This window comes from Enoplosus armatus, chromosome 11 (genome assembly GCF_043641665.1).
Source record: "Enoplosus armatus isolate fEnoArm2 chromosome 11, fEnoArm2.hap1, whole genome shotgun sequence".
In the NCBI taxonomy this organism is placed as follows: domain Eukaryota; kingdom Metazoa; phylum Chordata; class Actinopteri; order Centrarchiformes; family Enoplosidae; genus Enoplosus; species Enoplosus armatus.
In genome coordinates, this window is record NC_092190.1 from 6,767,967 (window position 1) to 6,786,547 (window position 18,581).

An 18,581-nucleotide genomic window follows, 5' to 3' on the forward strand; every position below is an offset into this window, starting at 1 on the left:
ATAGAGAGAAGATGGAGAGAGAGGGGGAGAGAGAGAGAGAGCAGTTACACAGCAGGAGAGTCTGAGTGCTCTCCTCCATCACAGACTGTTGATTAAAATTTCATTGGCTGAGGCTGGAGGTCGGAGGTGACGCCTTGTGTGTGTGTGTGTGTGTGTGTGTGTGTGTGCGTGTGCCTCCTCTCTTCATGCACTCACTCCTACACTCTCACTCTCATTGGCTAATTATCTTCCTTTGTCTCTCGTTCTCATGAGCTTGCTGCTTTCTAATTGGCTCTCGACTGTTGAACTGGTCTCTTCTCTCTCACTTCTTTTATTTTAACATTAAAAGCTCTGATTTAGTTTCTTTTACTTACAACTTATTAATCACTAGTGTAGTTACTCTGTGCATGATGGCTACCCCATGTATCCTGCTGTACTTCTTAACATGTCCTCAGAAATTAAGCACATTAAGTATATCAAGAGGTTTAATCAGTGCTTTTGGACTGTTTGTACTAATGATGAATTATTATCATTCATTTAGAAAAGATTCAAGAATTTCCTAAAATTAATTGTCTTCTCAAAGTAAAAGAGCATCAGAAAAAAAACATTAAACATATATTACTGGCACTTGTATTATTAATGATAATAGTAATATAATATATTTATGGATATTTCTCTACCATAATATTTTTGTGAATTCAGGTTAATGTACTCCCATAAACAACCAGTTTATATACAATCATTGAAACTGAATCATACCTATACTCTGACTGAACTGTTACTTATTTAGTCGATTGATGGTTGATCAGTGTAATAATGAACCAATGGCAATTTGTTATTGACTGATTAAATTATGTATTTATTCATGTAAGGTTTATTCATGTCAATTAGGGCGTGGTGTCGTTTGAACATTTTCGTTCACTGCACAAAAGAAGCCGAAGTTCTCACATGTTAAATGTTTAAACAGCCGAACAAGAACAAAGGAAATTCTGTCTACATTTGCAAAATGATGGTTTAAATCAGGAAATATCTGATCAAAGGAAAGAAGATGTGATCACAAATCTGTCCATTCGATTTGGAACGTTTTGGATTCCAGTCCAGCGTTCGACTGTTAAAAGCCTAAGTTATTTGACGTTTCTGTTGGCTCTGGCCACTTGTTGTTGGTATTTGTCAATATTTTTGACATTTGATGAACTAAATGATGAATTAGTTAACTGAAAAAAATCACTGATAAACAAATTATTGATGAAAATATATGTTTGTGGTAGCCGCAGCCACAAGCCACGTTCAGCTTTTCCAGACTAATAACTAATTCCAGACAGTCGCCTCGTTCTTCCATCAGGTCTCGTCTCCATTAACCTCTTTTATTGAAGCCTCCTCCTTCCTTTCAAATCAGACCCCACAGGACTCTCCTCTGTTTGTGCTGCTGCTTTTTCAATTAAGGCAGAGTGAGTGGATACCTGAACACACTGACAGCACACACACAGGCGTTCACACAAACACAGTGTCGGCTCTGTCGCTGTAGCAACATCATGTCGTGTCAGCGTCTTTGATTGATTGTAATGTTTCTGTCTGTTAGTGTGTGTGTTCATAGTAAACCTGGACCCATATTCTGGACTCAGTAGCGTCTGTGTGTGTGTGATGCTGTCATGAGGTTTGGTCGGAGCTGTGAGCTGTAACAGCATCTTTTGTATTACCGTTAACACATTTTGGAGAAAGATGTCAGATATAATATTCATTAATTGCATTAATAACCACATATGACAAGTGATGTACATAATGATTGAGGTCAGGCAACCAAATCCAAAATAAAAACATGATTGCTGACTACTAATAAGAGAGACTTGAACCTGTTCAAGGTGTTGAAGGTAAATCTTTTATATGGAGCCCATGGAAGTTACCTTTGTTTTTTATTATTAATTATCTGAACCTTTCCTTTGTTCCTTGTGTGGCATGAAAATGCACAAAATACAAAACCGAAAAAGGCAAAGACTGCTGTTTTCTTGTCACATAGAATAGTGGTGAATGTCAAATATATGTCAAAAATGCAACCTCACAAGTTCAATTTGAAGTCAGCACATGACGAGATGCTCAGATTCGCTATAAGCTTATCCAGTTTTTATCATTTGCATGCTTCTTTCCAAAACCAGTGCAGCTAAAGGGATTTTCTTTGCACATGAATAGTCGTGCAGTTAGAGTCGCTGTACAAACCTATTACAGATGATGCATAAAAGCTGAACGGTTAAGAGACTGAGCTGTTGGGTATGATGAGCTCAGAGTCCACAGTTCCCTCAACTCTGTATGAGTCTGCTTCTTTGTAACTCCACATAAGCAGCTGATCAGCAGCTGGTTTTATTGAGTCACACACTTTCAACCAGAGAAGGAAGCTGGTCACTGAAGAGATGAGCTGCTTCACCCCATGCAAGCATCAAGCACCAGCTCCTGTAGTTTGTACCTTTTTAACAAGGGTGAAGGAAGAGTGCTGTCCCTGTATCTTAGATAGAAGGAAACAAATCTATAATGAACCAAATAGAATAAAGCAAAGAATAGCAATAAAAATATACTTGAAGCAAACCACAATATAGAATATTTAAATTGTCAACTCTTCAAACCAGACATGCTTAAGGAACCCTTTTTGTTCAGCTGCTACTATTTTCTAATTGGTTGGGATATAACATTTCATATTCTTGCACCCCAGTGACACATTTGAGAAACGCTGATGAATGCAGTGAAACAACTGTCACACCCTCATCACAGCACTGCAGGGGTAAGAGAGGTTTTGCTGGTATTGTAAGCAGAGGCAGGTCGAGATGGTCAATACTGGCTCGTTACTGCAGCTGGCTCTGGAACCAGTGCAGTGTAGGCATGAGGAAACTGGTGTCTCCAAAGTGGCAGCTGTCAACAAGCAAGCTGAGGTCCAGGCTGCATGAGAGGACAGTTAATGTACTGTGTGCTGCTGTGCAGCACTACATGGCCAATTGCATTTTGGACACCCCTGTCTACATATGTTTGTATGCTTTTGGTCTGTGGCAGTTTTTCAGGGTTTGGTCATAAAAAGCTACAGCATACAATCATATTTTAGACAATGATTCCAACTTCCAACAACGCCCCCATGCACAAAACCAGGTCCATAAAGAAACGGTTGTCCTAGTTTTGTGTGGAAAATCTTGACTGGCCTGCACAGAGCCCTGACCTTAACCCCGTCCAACACCTTTGTGATGAGCCGGAACGCCAACTGTGAGTCAGGTCTTATCGCCCAACATCAGTGTTGGACCTCACTAATGCTCTTGTGGCTGAATGGGAGCAAATCCCTGCAGCCAGTTTCCACAATCTGTTGGAAAGCATGAAACCAGAAGAGTGGAGGCTGATTTAGCAGCAGATTAATGTCAATAGTTTTGAAAAAAATTCAACAATCACAAAGGTGAAATGTTCAGGTGTCCACATACATTCAGCCCATGTAGTGTATTTCATGCTCAGCTGATGCTGTCTGGGTTCCTGCAGCATCTGTTTGGAAAACTGCAGATGAACAAAATAAAGACAAACAGATGCTTCAACACTTATTTTAATTATAGAAACCTGTAGTTGGGTAGTGAGTCTCCTTTTCCGAGGCATTCACTTCTTTGCCTCGTTAAAGTAAATGTCACCGCTTCTAGCATTTTAAAATGCTCAATTATATGTTCTTATTCATCATGAAATTTAGAGAATTCACACTTTAAATGGGAGCTAAAAATGATTTGGTGAATTTGACACCACATGGATGAGGAGAAAATTATGTTAGTACAACTTAATGTGCTTTAGGCGAGAGTTAATGCATCCAGATTACAGGATATGCAGTTATAAGTCAATGTGACTCCGTACAGACGCTGCTGCAGTAACTCAAAGAGCTCCAGCATCTTCACAGGCAGCCTCACACAAACTGCACTTCAGTCTGTAACAAAGCACCAAACACACTCTGCAGCACTGACGCCTGCTCAGACATAAAGGAGGCAGCTCACTGCCAATGGCACCAGTTTGATATTGTACACACTCCCGAGCATGAAGCATTACATATTCACACACATCAGTTAAAAGTCATTATGCTCTTCTCACTCTTACAAACACACACACATCCGTTATGTACACAGCCACATCAGCAAATTAGCCGAATAAAGAGCCTCTTTTTGCCTTTTTCTTTTGAGTGGCTAATTAGCCATCAGAGCCCGCTGTGTGGAGAGAGCGAGATCCATCAAGAGGTAGAGCTTCAAAGAGCAGTTTATGGAAGCCAAAGCACTTTAATTAGGACCTATTTGTACGAGAAACCGGAGAGAAAAACATAATTTGAAGCCAAAAGCTGGGTAATGTAGAGGGAAAATAAACACACTCTAATGCACACGCAGATAAAGAGAGGCAGGAACAAACTAAAAGGATCAGACCCGAAGAGATGAAATCCTCACAAGTGAGAAGGGAAACTGATTCCTCATACGGAACATCAGGTTTCTGTCGAAGTCTGTGAGGAGGTTTACATGAATGCAACTGTGACACAGATATATTCAAGATGAATGAACATGATGTGAGGAAATGCAAAACCTGCTTCTTCTTCTTCTTCGTCATTTGTGTGATTTAATTGCAGTAACGTGGATAAAAGAACGTCAAGCTTATTAATGTCACCTGTCACGACATGTCCTCACTTTAGTCATGTTTGTTTAAAGAAACAGGTTTTTGCCTCTTTTTACTATTTACCTACAAATTACATATACTGCAAACAAGTGAGGACCATTTTTTGGAACTAGGGAGTTAAAAAGGCAAAAATTACCACAAAATGACTCCAAACATCAGCCAATCTATTATGTGAGTCCAAAAGATCTACGTCGTGTTCAGTACAAATCTCTCCATGACCTTTTCACCATTTCCATTCATGTCATCAGTTCAGGTCCATTTACAACCTGGGGCTTGTTTTCAGCGACCATCATTCCTTTAGATTTCCTCATCAAAGTAACGGAAACTAACCAACTCTGTTAGACACAGCTTCACACAATGACCAAGGAAACCACGTGAGCCGTCTGATTTTACAGAGCTACCAGTTCGAGTTTCACCACCTGAACTTACTGTAATTTTGCATGCGAACTGTTTTATATTTTGCGACAGCTTTTGATCTCCCTGCAGAAGGAGTGGTTTTTATAACTGGGGATTTGTACAACTCATGTTACTGATGGTGAAGCTGGGGCTGCTGATGTCAGCGTGGATCTCAGCATTTCAAATTGGTGAGCAAAAAAAAGAAAACAAGCATCCAGGGGGTGTTGCTGAATCCATCAGGCATGGACACACTGCAGGAGCTGGTCTGTTCATTTTCCCACTGGTTTTCATTTTTCCCGACGTTTACGTCACATGATTCCCACCACGTTTCCCCCACTGAGATGCTGCTGCTTCATCCATCTGTCTGACGTTACACAGATGTCTTAATCTTAAGAGCAGGACAAGAAACTCGTCGCTATATAGAAACTCATGAATAAGCATGAAAAGAATTATTTGAAAGTGTTTGACAGCATGGTAGGAAAGCGGATGTTTCTGTAAGTCAGTTTTGGTTTGTAGACCTTTGTGGAGCAGTGCAAGGAGTTTTAATGAGACTTGTGCTGGATAATTTTAGGGTGAAATATTTTGTTTTCTGAATCGTGATTTTACTGGTGTTAGTGTATGCACTAATTTCTGTGACCTGTCTCTACTCAACACCACGCGTGTCCCCCTGTTGTATCTTAGTCTGGTAAAGCTGTTCATAGTGTGTATGTCACGGTATGAATTAGACGAATATCACATTTCAACTGGTCTTCTTCTGCGACAGTTCTGGAAATATCAATTTTGTCCAAAGGTGTACCAAAATCAGTTTCTGAATTAAACTAAGATGAAAAAAAAGGATGCAGATTCAAGAAATAACAAAATGAACAGCTTCGAATGGACTGAATCAGTTCTTGACTGAATGTTTTCAGGCTTTGTAGAATCTAAAATCTCGTAGAAAGAAATCTGTTGATGTCTTTCATGTCGTTTGTGGGCAATAACCACATGTGAAGCACATCATTATAGGAAGTGTCACTTTACAGAATCACGTAAATGGCTTAATTTCACCATTGTCCTAATGGAAATGTTGGTAATAGTCACGTAACTGTGTGCATGCAAACACAGACGGAGCTTCTCCTGCTGAACCCACTTCAGTCTGTTTGCTGAGCTGCGTCCTCGATGATCTTTTGTCTGTCAAAAGCTCTTAGCGCTTCCATCCAGAGCCCTCTGCTCTCTGCATTCATTATTAATGGACCTCAGCAGGCTGAGAACACACACACACACACACACACACGCACACACAGGCAGGACTTGCACGTCACATCGCTATTTTAGACGAGATATTAAATCAAACACTCAAAATATGAACTGAAATAAAAACGTTCATTGAGGGAACAGGGGATGTTAGAGGACAAGATGGACGTTTTCCTTTGTTTTTATCTTCACTCTGTGTATGAAAGTGTAGCTGGTCATGAAATATCTCCACAAACTGATCACACACCAATTTAGTTGGTAAATGTAGAATCGCTGGATGAAAATTTAGAGCTTTCAAATAAAGTGCAGTATGCTTTGGCCACCACAGCTGGCTTTCACTTCGGCCGTGACGCTGCTTTTGCTTCTGACCTTGTTTGACCTTGACCTCCAATACAATTACATAATTAAATCTAGGAACATTTAAAAGCATATTTCTTCTCTGTGTTCATGTATGACAGCTCAGATGTACAGACTCATTTCTTACACAGACAGAACAATAGAAACTAGTGCCCCTTGAGTTGTACTAAATAGAGAGTTTCTCCCACTGGAAATACACATTTCAGACTCTCAGTTATAGTAATAGCCATTGAGTTGTGCATATTAAATATTACAAGTAGTAACACTACAGTACCCATGAGCCTCAGTGGCCACTGCTATGGAGAGTCTGTCAGCCAGTGAAATAACAGTAAATTGATTATTAAGTTCTACAGAGCTCAACCTCTTAACTTCAGCCAGCCATTGGCTGCCAGCTGTCTCTTGGACTCTAGCTGACTTCTGTCCTAGAACTGTTGTGTTTCACTGCCTTGTCCTTTGGACTTTTTGTCAGTGAGGCAGATGTTCTTCAGCTTAGTGTCTTATTGTTTGTACTGATGATTCAACCAGGAGACTTTTGTGTCCACACAAGTGTTGAAATGCTCCAACAGTCAGTCAGAAACTCTATTTCTATGGGGAAAATGAAAATGAGTGTCTACTGGCTGCCCATGAGGGTGTGTGTGTGTGTGTGTGTGTGTGTGTGTGTGTGTTTCGATGTGACCTTTCTCCATATGGTGTGGGACTGAGCAGGGGGACAGGAGGTGAGCCCTACACATGCTATCAGTCTGAGCTGTTAGCCAGCAGCCGCTGACACACACACACACACACACACACATGCTGCAGGCCATACATGTCATTGTTACCTGATATTCATGGTGTGTAGGAGAAACAGACGAAGGAGAAGGTCATACGTGTGATGTCAGAGGCGGTGCGTTCACTGCCAGCCGTGGGTTTGATTGCCGCTTGCTCCTCTTTCACAGCCTCCGGCTCTCTCTACCCTCTGTCCTCCCCGCCCACCTCCCACAATCCTCAGCATCAGTCCATCCCCCGCCAGGAGACACACAGACCTTTCTATTTTTGATTTCTAGTCCAAGTGAAAACAATGATACAAGTATGCCGCCAGAAATCACTAATGCAGACGGTATTTACTGTATCAAAGAACTAATATGTGTCTGAGGATGATGAATAACGTTAATAACACATACAGTATAGTAGTGAAATATAATTCTACCCTGTCCTGGAAAGGATAAGGAGAAAAATATTTTATATTTGAATATTTTGTGATTTCTTTCAAAACTTCCCTTTTATCTCCAGAAATATTTTGCTTGTTTCCTTCAAGCAGCAACAGCCCGAATCCGTCAGGATAAAAGCGTAATCTGCAGTAACATTAATGAACCACAAAATCTTAAATTCAGGGCAGAAACTGCATAAATTATATATCAAAGTACTTCTCTTGATGACCTTTAAATCCTCATAGTATCTTAAATCTGTAGCTCTGTTAAAAAAAATGTGCAAATCAAATAAATTTAGCTAGAACAATATTGCTGTCTCACAGATGGCCAAGTTACCCAGACGTACATTGACTTCTTATCTACGGTTTTGAGAGAAAATCCAAAAGTTCTGCGCAAGACTGAAAAAGTAGATCCTTTTTGCTCCCATCAAACATGTTTTCCTCCATGTCCCTTGTAGGTCTCCATAGAAAACAACTTTTTTACAACCCTGATTGTGTTTGTGCAGTTTTGGTCATCATCCCATCAGTTAAGATAAATATCATTTGTTAGTTTGATTGTTGACATATTTGTCTAAGCAATGATATAAATGACAGACGAGGTGGAGGCAAATCTTCTTCCAGGCTCTCTCGAATTGTGTGTTCTAAACTCAATGGTCACTTACCAGCTTTTTATCTCAGAGTTTTCAACTGTATCCCACGGCCTTCTTCAGCAAATTGAACTATATCAACTTCGGTCACATGACAGCAGGTGTTTGTATGCAGGTGGGATAAAGTTTAAAGCTCCAGAAAAAGATTGTAAATGAACCTTGAGTTTAGATTACTTTATCACATGTGTTCCCAAGGGCGAGAAGGAGCCTCCGTGCTCAACTGCAGTTGCTATGGTTACATGCAATTTCACTGATTTAGTGACTGATCAGTGGATACCTACCAGCCAATTAAAAACAAGTATTTCTGTGAACATGACATCTTCTAAACCACTTAAAATCCTGATCCTAACTTAATGACCATTAGGTCCTGCTTGGTTCAACATTAAATACTGTTCTTTTACAATAAGGTGGATAATTGGAATGATAACTTTTTAATTGTGTTAACTTTGGGAGTGTTATTTGTATTTAAAAGCCTGTCAGATTGGTTGGGTGATTGGTTGCCTCTCGGGCTCTGTTAGTAAGTCGATTCTGCTGTAAGAACCTGATCTCAGCCACTGAACTGGAAAGCCAATCATACAAGTTAGTATAACTGATAAGAATGATGGCCAAAGCCATGAAAAGAAGACCAAAGAACTCAGTGTTTCTTTTAAAACATGATCCACTTTCAGAACCAGCAATGTTGACAAATAAGATCTAAATCTATCTAAAACAGTCAAACTCGTCTTTTGTGTTTTAAGTCATTTAATGTGACTCAGTTGGAGCTGCCCATCGCTATGACTGATCAATGAGCGGTGTACTCATCATTCTACTATCCAAAGCACGCAGCTATGTTCTCTTGAAATAAAACACATGGCTGTTTAAGTTCCACTCCAGATAAGCTGATGTCTGTTTGAAAATCTCCAGTATTGGTTTCTAGATGCATTAGCAATGACTGATCTAATTTAAAGAGAGATATAATGGCCTCTTTTATCTTGCTTGACTAGATATTGTATTACACACAGCAATTACTGAAAGGAATACCAGTGCTAACGAATCATAGCAACAATCTGGACAAAAGGCTAACCAGAAGGGTTTCCTCACAGCTCTAGAATCAGCTTTGCAAAAGACATTGTTAAAGGGTGTCATCTTTGCTTTTGTACATGCTTTCCTTATGAAGCAGTGTAAACCAAGAAATATCTTTGATTTATATTCATATGCAAGTGAGCATCCTTAAGAAAAACACATTCTCTTAAAGGGAGAAGAGGGGGGAGAAGGAAGTTCAGCTTATCATCACTCAACAGATGTTCAGACTAAATGTGTTGGTTTGTCTCAGTCTCGTCACTGAGGCTGAGCGGAGCAAAGCTCCAGCGCTGGCCTGTCTGAATGGACCAAGTCAACCAGCTGCAGCTAAGAAAAAAACATTTCTATAGTGGCTGTAATTTGCTCCGATGGCAGAGGTGGAAAGAGCCAGAGGATCAGGATGAGAACCTTCAGCTGCCAATGGCCTTTGGCCAAGCAGAGGAAATTCATTTTCAAAGTAGATACAGTAAAGGCACTATGCTGCATGATAGTGCTGGAGCCAGGTAGCTTGCAAAGAAAGTGCTGAGTGGACAGTTACAGAGCTGTGGACTGGCCTGCTGTCTTTTCCCTCTCAACATAAAAACACGATCACGAGTGTTATGATCACAGGATTTGTTTACTCCAGTGTAGGGTTGAAGGATTTCCCTTGATTTAGATTTTTATCACTTTTGAAAGCTATAACGTGTCTTATTTTCCCCCGTTGGATGAGGCAGACAGAATTTCGATTAAAAACTTTCGATTGTGTTGTAGGGGTGAGACATCAAAGAATCATAATCAGGTTTAAGGCCACATACCAGGAATTTGCTTTGATATATTGGTGCATGTCAACAAACAAAGTAAGTAGAACATATCAAGAAAGATATAACAAGTACTGTAAATCAAGAAGCATAAATAGAAAATAGAAAATTGACAGTAAGATGTGGTGGGAGGGTGTCAGTGTCAGTGGAGGTCCTGGGCCTTGTTGATGAAACAGGATCATGACATAGGTTCCCAAGGAGTCCAGGTGCTGGAGGATGAAGTGGAGGGCCATGTTTACTGCATCGTCTACAGACCTGTTGGCTCTGTAGGCAAACTGCAGTGGGTCCAAGAGAGGGTCAGTAATGGATTTGAGGTGTGACAGCACAAGGCGCTCAAGTTACTTCATTGTCACAGAGGTGAGCAGCAGGAGCTGGATCAACTAAACAGTCCCATGTAGACCTCAAAAGTGCAGTTGGTAGTTTAAGGAAGAGGGGGCAGGATTATAGCAAACATACAAGTTTGGAGAGGAGAGGTAGCCTTTAGCTTAGAAAAGTAGGTTAGTGACCTAAAGGTTTCTGGCTCAAATCCCTTGAGGTATTGTGGCGGGTGCCCTTGACCAAAGCACTGTGGTGGTGATGCTGCTCTGCCACCAAAATCTGGAACTACATCGTTGAAAGAATGCACAGATGTCTCTGTTACCTCTGGATAAAGGTTGAATAAACAATTATAGACATGCTTGCTTATTTTTCCTTGTTTCTCACTCCTTATCTCCCTTCCTTCTCCTTTGTTTCTTTGTTTGACTTTCCCTCCGTCATCTTGCTCTCCTTCCCTTCCTCTATCTTGCGATAAAACTTCCACGGCTGGTTGATTTGGGTGAGCAGAGGGAAACAGGCAAGGCTTCCACAGTTCAGGGCTCTGGAGAGCTCAGCCAGGCAGCAGCAATCAATCACAGACTAAATCCCTCTTCTCTCAGGACTGCAGTGTGCCAGGTGACATGGTCAACAGCTGCAGAGAAATATGAAGCCGACAGTGGGTATTTCATTTGAATAGACTAGTAAACAGGGTCTCTGAAAAGTCTACAGTCCAGGGAAAACCACAGAATATACAAATGTCAGAAGATACAAGGCATGCGGCTTTGACATGGGAGATTGCTGTTCTTATCCCAGTTCTACAAACAGTCTTTCTCTATCTTTAAAGGTTCCCTGTGGAGGTTTTGACCACAAGTAGTGCTATGGAGCCGTTTTTCTATGAGTGGGTCACAATTTTAGGACATGAAAGTGTGCACTTGGAGGAAGCTCTCAAAGAACCTGAACAGCAAATGAGTTCAGAGATATCTGTATACATGAACATTAGATAATAGCAAAGTCGACAATACCAATAGCTTCTACACATGATGAGTTTGAGGTGGTGGTTGGCGCTTCAGTGGCAGTAAATGGTGGTGTCATGAAGGTATCAGCGTAGTAACAACGAGACCTGTCAGGTCATAAAGGCCATCCTGTACACCTGTTTGAATGTGATTGTATGTTACTAGTCAACCAATAGGCATGTAGCTGATGTGATATTGGGCTATATAAATCAAATTGACTTGACTTTGTTATCACTGAGCCATGTTTGCTGAAGCATGAATGAAACTTCAATCAGTGGATACAAGTGAGACTTCAGTGTCTGAACTAATGTTTGTTCTGTAACGGTGTGTGAGAGTTGTGTTAAAACTGGTGACTAAAGGCCATTGAATCCTTGCAGTGACACAACATCTTGCATATGTAGATGGTTTGACTGCAGTTGTAAGAAACTCTAAACTAACAGGTGTAAAGTATGTTTATGTCTGACTCTGGGTCCATGTGCTTCCTTTTCTTGCAGACATGTCTAGAGTTAGAGCGGTATCTACAGACGGAGCCCAAGCGACTCTCAGAGCTCTTTGATGAGGAGCTGGATTGTCTGCTAACACCGGCCTTCATGCAGGGTGGCGACAGCGATGAGGACCTGATGGACCCCCTCCTCCCCAGCCTCCCTGACCAGCCAAGCCCACCTCCGCTACTGGTAACTCTACCCAAGGTCCAGGCCAAAATCCTCCAGGTGCCCAACCCCAGCAAGACCCCAGCAGAGGCAGGGACTGAAATCCTCACACCAAAGGACCAAGTCCTAGCAGGAGTCAGTGCTGCACAGCTCAGCGCCGCTGTTACATCCTTAACACCACCATCGTCACCAGAGCTCGGCCGCCACCTCGTCAAACCCACACAAACACTGACTGCGACGGCAGACGGCACACTAACGCTCAAACTTGTGGCGAAGAAGGTGGGCTTAGGGGCGGCTAAACTGGTGGCAGCACGAGCGTTACCGTCGCCGCCACGGCGAGGAGGAGCCCTCAGTGACAGCGAGCAGGGAGGAGGAGGAAGTCTGGGAGGAGAGGTACCAGAGAACAAAAAGAGAGTCCACCGGTGCCAGTTTAATGGCTGCAGGAAGGTTTACACCAAGAGCTCCCATCTGAAGGCACATCAGAGGACTCACACAGGTAAGACCTTCATTACATTCATTACAATTAGTATTCACATCAATGTTGAGTGAACACTGTAGGACTCGGAGCCCCTTATACACATGGGGCCATTTTGACCATATTTGCAAGATGAAAGGCGCAATTTGCAACATGAGATCTTGTACTGTCGCTCATTTTGACACATTTTACTAATCAAAAACAAATACGATGTTTGCAACCAATGCATGAACACGCAAGAAACATGTCATTTGCAATTTGCGAGCAACAATCATTTGTGAAACACGACACTGCCCCCATTTGTGATCTGTGGTTAGCCAGTTTTAGGAAAATGCAGCAGGACAACATACAGACATGACAGTTTATGGATGTCCAAACTGAAGATCAGACTGCAGGCAAAGAGCAGTGAAACAAGAAACAAGAAGCTGTAGTTCAGTGTCAGCAGGGAAGATACTGATGATGTCTGTGAGACTTCTGATTTGGAATCAAATATTGAAAATGATTGACTTTATTCAATTCAACTTTTCCAGTTACTTTATGTCCCCTAAAATGAGGGTACTATATATAGAAGTGACTACAATTCCTGCAGTGGTAACACACTTCAATTATTATAGCACGGTTTGAAAATGTGAAATGTCATGTCCTAATGAAATTGCCAGCACTGTCGTTATACAAGATGTAATAACTTCAATAATGTGCTTAAACCTGGAGTTTTGAATAAGACTGAGCTCATAACCCAAAAGATATTTCACCTTATGGTTGAGCTTGTGGAGAAATCTGCAAAGAAAACATCTGATATTTCAGTTTTTTTTAAAAGACATTAGGACCTCTCCTCTCCCTCTTCTGCTTCTCAGATGATCCTCTAGATTTATTAATTCTTTCATGAGTCTTGATACCAGCTCAGTGCCAAAAGACCTTGCCTCAGTAATTGCCCGATGATTGATAGACTGGTAGTAAATGACTTTGCGAATTCAGCCGTGTCCAACTGGGTCTGATGTGCAGCTTTAGCTGCTAACTACAGCTGCCCTCTCAGTGACCCTCAGACAGAACACACACCAGGCTAATGTGTCCAGGGGCTGTTTGCCGTGAGTGTTAGCATGTGGAGCTTTGGGTTGATGAAAGAGACACATGAGTGAAGATGAATTTGACTGACGCAGATTATGACGAATTCATGATTTGCTTGAATTTAAACAGCATTAAGTAACCTGAACTCATCCTGAAAGTTTACATCCGTCATGGTAATAAGTTTACTAGGTAAGGAACAGCCTGTTATACTTTTCTGAGAATGTTATCACTCATAAAACATGGAAACAAAACCTCTCAATCTATTCCACAATTTAGTCTATACAGCATACAGAAGAACATCTTTGTTGTGTGTAAAGTCTTGAGTCAGACTTTTCATAATTTTCCTGTTTGACATACAGTAAAAGGAACTGGAAAATAAAAAGTGTTCAAACTTTTCAGCAGATTTCACCAGTAAACCAACCATACTAGAGTTGAGTCAGAAGAAGAATGAAACGAAGGACTTATCAGGTTGTTGAGAAACAGACCCATGAGTCAAACATCAAAACACTACACAGAGGTTAACTATACTATGAGGAAGGATTTTACAACTCTGGAAAGTTATCTTAGTTTAGCAGTTTCATTTTACAAAGTAATGTATTTGCTCTTATGAAGTGCGAGTCATTTAGGTTGCAACCAAAGACCACATTCAGTGGTAAGCAAAATCACAAAAAATACCTTCGAATATAAACTTTATGAATTGTTTGTCTGAAAATGTATTTATCAATTATTCATATTGGAGGTTGTTTTGATTTTCTATTGTCGTTTAGAGCTACTTTACTACTTTTAAAGTGACAGGAACCAGTGTACCGCAGATTTCTGCGTTCTTATAAATGTTGTTTTCAAGTCAAAATGTCTTCTGGTTCAGACTTCTCTTAGCCTGAGTAACTGAGGCTGAATCCATCACTTATCTGCTGCATGAGGCCTGTGCAGACTTGTACGACCTGAAGCTAGCATTATTCAACTTTAGCTTTAACCACAGCATAATTTACAGTATCTGGACTGCCTCATGGCCTTCAGTTGTCATCATCCAGTGTTAGCAGTTTCCTTGGTGTTCACCAGGATTACAGTATATAGCCTGCAGACCTTCTACTGTATTAATACTGGCAACCTTGGCATTATTAATCCAGCGTGTTACAGGCTTATATGATCCCAGCGACCATTGCTTGGCTTTAAGTATAGCATTACATTCCAGGGCAGCACCTAGCATAGCCGGGGGAACCCACAGCTGTAGCTTTATTATAGCTAATCCAGAATGGAGCAGCTAGCTTTCTGGTGGCCTGGCCACTAGCTGCAGTATCTTTAATCTTCTGATGATTCTATAGTCGAGTCATGCATAACCAACCATGAGCTTTTAAAGCAGAATCGTTCACTGAGGGGAAAAAAAACACCCTGAAGACACTGCAGCTCCCTTGCTTAGTGTGTGTGTGTGTGTGTGTGTGTGTGTGTGTGTGTGTGTGTGGTATAATGTGGGGGCGGTGTATTCCCTCCCGATGTGTTCACTACAAGCGCAGCACTGTGGTTTAATTAGCTTAATCCTCTTTTTGGGTTATTATGACCATAAATCATTGAACATACATGTAGGGAGGGATTAACGTAGCCGAGACTACAGGGAGGAGCAACCGCAGAAAGCCTGCACAACATCAATACACTTAGTGTCACGTAGTGCACACCAGAGGCCATTAGAAACATCATTATAGTGAGGTCTGTCAGGAGGATACTGTACATGTGCTGCAATTCCATATAATGTTGGTAATAATGTTCCTCTGTTCGTGTCTAAAACAATTTCTCTGAGCTGCAGCTATGATGTATGAAGTCTGGTTTATCTTCTTATGAAAATGTTCAATTAGGGATGAGTTGTAAATTTAATAGATGTACATTTTAATTCAGAAAATCTCTAAAATACCCAGTCACAGCTGTTGAGTCGGAGCCAGGGTTTTCTGGTTCTCTGGTTGTTTTTATTCACTCTCTTGGATCTGGTTGGATCTCACTAATAATTGTATCCTCCTTGTTATTCAAGCGGCTGTCCAAAACAATATACTTAAGTACATACTTGGCACCCGGGATTGCAGAGTCGAGGAGCAGTTTTGGAAGGAGTGCAAGAGTTTTTGTCTTTCAAAAGTCTTAGCTGCACTTCTTCAGAGGGGAGCATCAACTTACTGTGCGGCCACCTTTTTCTACAATTACAAAGCAGACAGATACAATATTCAGATGTGCATACAATACATTGCAGCTCATAGGAACACTCCACAACATGTTGGGAAATACACTTTGTTGCTGTCAGATGACGACATGCTTCCATTACAGAAGTAATTATATATAGTAAAAGTTTAGAATAGCTAAGCACAAAGACTGGAAACACAGGGGGGAACTGCTAGCTTAGCTCCATCAGTGAAGAAACAACCCCTAAACTGTTTACATGTGTCAGAGTTGAATGGCAGTTCTAACATGTCCACACAAAACAGAGGAAAAACCAAAACAACAATTCACCAATCAGCAAGTGTGTGACAATGTTGTGGTGCAATACAGGGTTAATGGTTCAATACAATCCCAATATGTTTACTGTAAAAACTGTATACTCATTATGTATAAATGTGTAAAAACTGTGTTTACCCTGCCCTCATAAAGATAAAGAGCAAATGTGAACTTGATTGGAGTAACATTCTCCAAACCCCCCAGTTGGCCGCACATCCACATTTAAACCATCTTCACACAAACTGAGATTTTTGTAGCAGCAGCAGTTGAAACCTCTGACGGTTCACAGTGCTGGATGACATTTAAAAGCTCCCTCTGACATTTAATGTTTACAAAAATTTGACTGATTTTATTTAACCATTTGAATTTGAATATTCCTACATCCCAACTAAATAGTCTTTTTGGATAATTAGCAGTGTTTTTTCTATTGTTCCAGGCAGCCATTGGTTTCCATTCATTTCTATATGGTGTGAAAATCAATTAGAACAGTCTGCACTGCACAACCTCACAATGATGATGTAATTTTGACTAAATGAATGCAGGCTTCATGTTCACTGTGATGGTTTATGTAACTGAAGCAAGTTTCAAGTCGGCTTTTTCGAAACCAACAGATGCCAATAAAAGAAACAATACATTAAAATTATGTTTCACAAATGGTTTACGTCTAGCTGAGAAGGAAAATTTTGTGACATGTAGTTCATGGTTTAAAACCACTGGCAGGATTACACCAGTTTGAGTCTGACTTTCCAAGATCTTAACCCCCGCCCCACCCCCGCCCTCAGTGGGTACCACCACAGCCTCATGTGGATTCAGGATAAACCCTGCTATAACCCCAGACCTCCACACACACATATATACCTCTATACTCCTCTACACCCACTGAATCCAACCTCCAACCTGCTCTCTCTCTCTTCCACTTGCTCATTCAGTTTGGGTTGCCAAGCAACTGCATCACACTCTTCCATAATTGGTTGGTGGCTGGTTGATTGTCCATGCCTGTTAATCTCTCTCTCTCTCTCTCTCTCTCTCTCTCTCTCTCTCTCACCCCCCTTCCCACCCCCTCTCTTTCTCTCAGTTGCTAGGTGACTTTATCACGCATCCTTGCCTTGCTGTGCTATAATTGGCTGGCGTCATGGTTGCTGTGGTGTCAGGCCTGAGCTGGCCTTGCTTCATTCCTCAAACAGTGTGTGTGTGTGTGTGTGTGTGTGTTTGAGGGGGGTCCTATTGAAGGAAGATGGGGTGCTCTGGCCAATTACAGAAGACGGGTGTGAAACGGCCGCCTGTCTGGCACCTGCGGCCCCCACTCATACCCCATATCACACACACACACACACACAGACGTGCATGCAGGTTGAGAGTGTAGCATTTCTCCAACAGGATAAGCTGCCAAGTGGTTTGCTATTGTATGTTGAAAATATTGGTCCTGTATTCAGTCCTGAGTGAGGAGGACTCTGAGGAGTGAGTAGGAGGATTCACACATACAGATACGACTGCTGAAGATTCAACATGGAGGATTTTTGGTTCTTGACAGAACTGGAAGTAAAATAATGTTTTAGTGACAGCCATTTATGTATATATTTAACTTGAATCTTTCTCAAATCAAGTTCAGTAGACTTTACTTTTATGATTTTTTTCAAATATTATATTTACTGTTACTGCATCAACAGTAAAGTTTGTAGTTTGACTGTAAAATATCCTTGCTCAGATATATGTTTATGTTAAAAAAGAACACGTTTTTATTATTCTCAAGTTTTGATATTGGTCTTAAATGTCCAGTGTCAGTTAGACTCTATTGACCATCCATCCATGTTCAAGCCACTTGTCCTGGTCATGGTCACAGTAACAATACGGCGCGTACTGTAGAGCTGCTCTCCAGCAAGTTCCTCAAGCTCCTCCTGGGGGACCCGCCACATGCTGGTAGATGAAGTCTCTCCAGCTTGTTCTGAGTTTCTCTCAGGGTTTCCACCCTGAAGTCTGTCCTTCTCCTCCAAAGAGGGGCAGCCTCACTTGTTGTCTGAACCACCTCAGTTAGTTCCTCTTAATGTGAAGGAGCAGTAACTCAATAACGAGGACCCTGCAGAGAAACCTCATCTGGCTTGTATCTGCTTTCTCATGCTTCACGGTCATCAACCAAACCTTGTGGCCATGTGGGTCAAGCCTTCTTGCTTCATTATCATGGGCTGATACAAAGCCTTCATTACTGCAGCTGATGCACCTAATCGGCAGTCAAGCTCACAACACTTTGTAACAACCCATTAAGCTTTCATGGTCTACGATGAGGCTTTGACAGCATGCCAGCGTCTGA

General features: G+C 41.3%; 1 protein-coding gene across 2 annotated transcripts in view; it reads left to right on the forward strand.

The window, feature by feature from the left end:
• The window catches only part of klf7b (Kruppel like factor 7b), a 55,623-nt gene that overhangs the window by 27,729 nt on the left and 9,313 nt on the right, over positions 1-18,581 (forward strand). The window contains exons 2-3 of one of the 2 annotated variants that reach the window (XM_070914814.1): positions 12,109-12,309; positions 12,382-12,760. In XM_070914814.1, coding sequence (XP_070770915.1) covers positions 12,109-12,309; positions 12,382-12,760 — 580 coding nt within the window. Of the gene's footprint in view, positions 1-12,108; positions 12,761-18,581 lie in introns of both variants that reach the window. The other variant, XM_070914813.1, reaches the window with a different exon arrangement.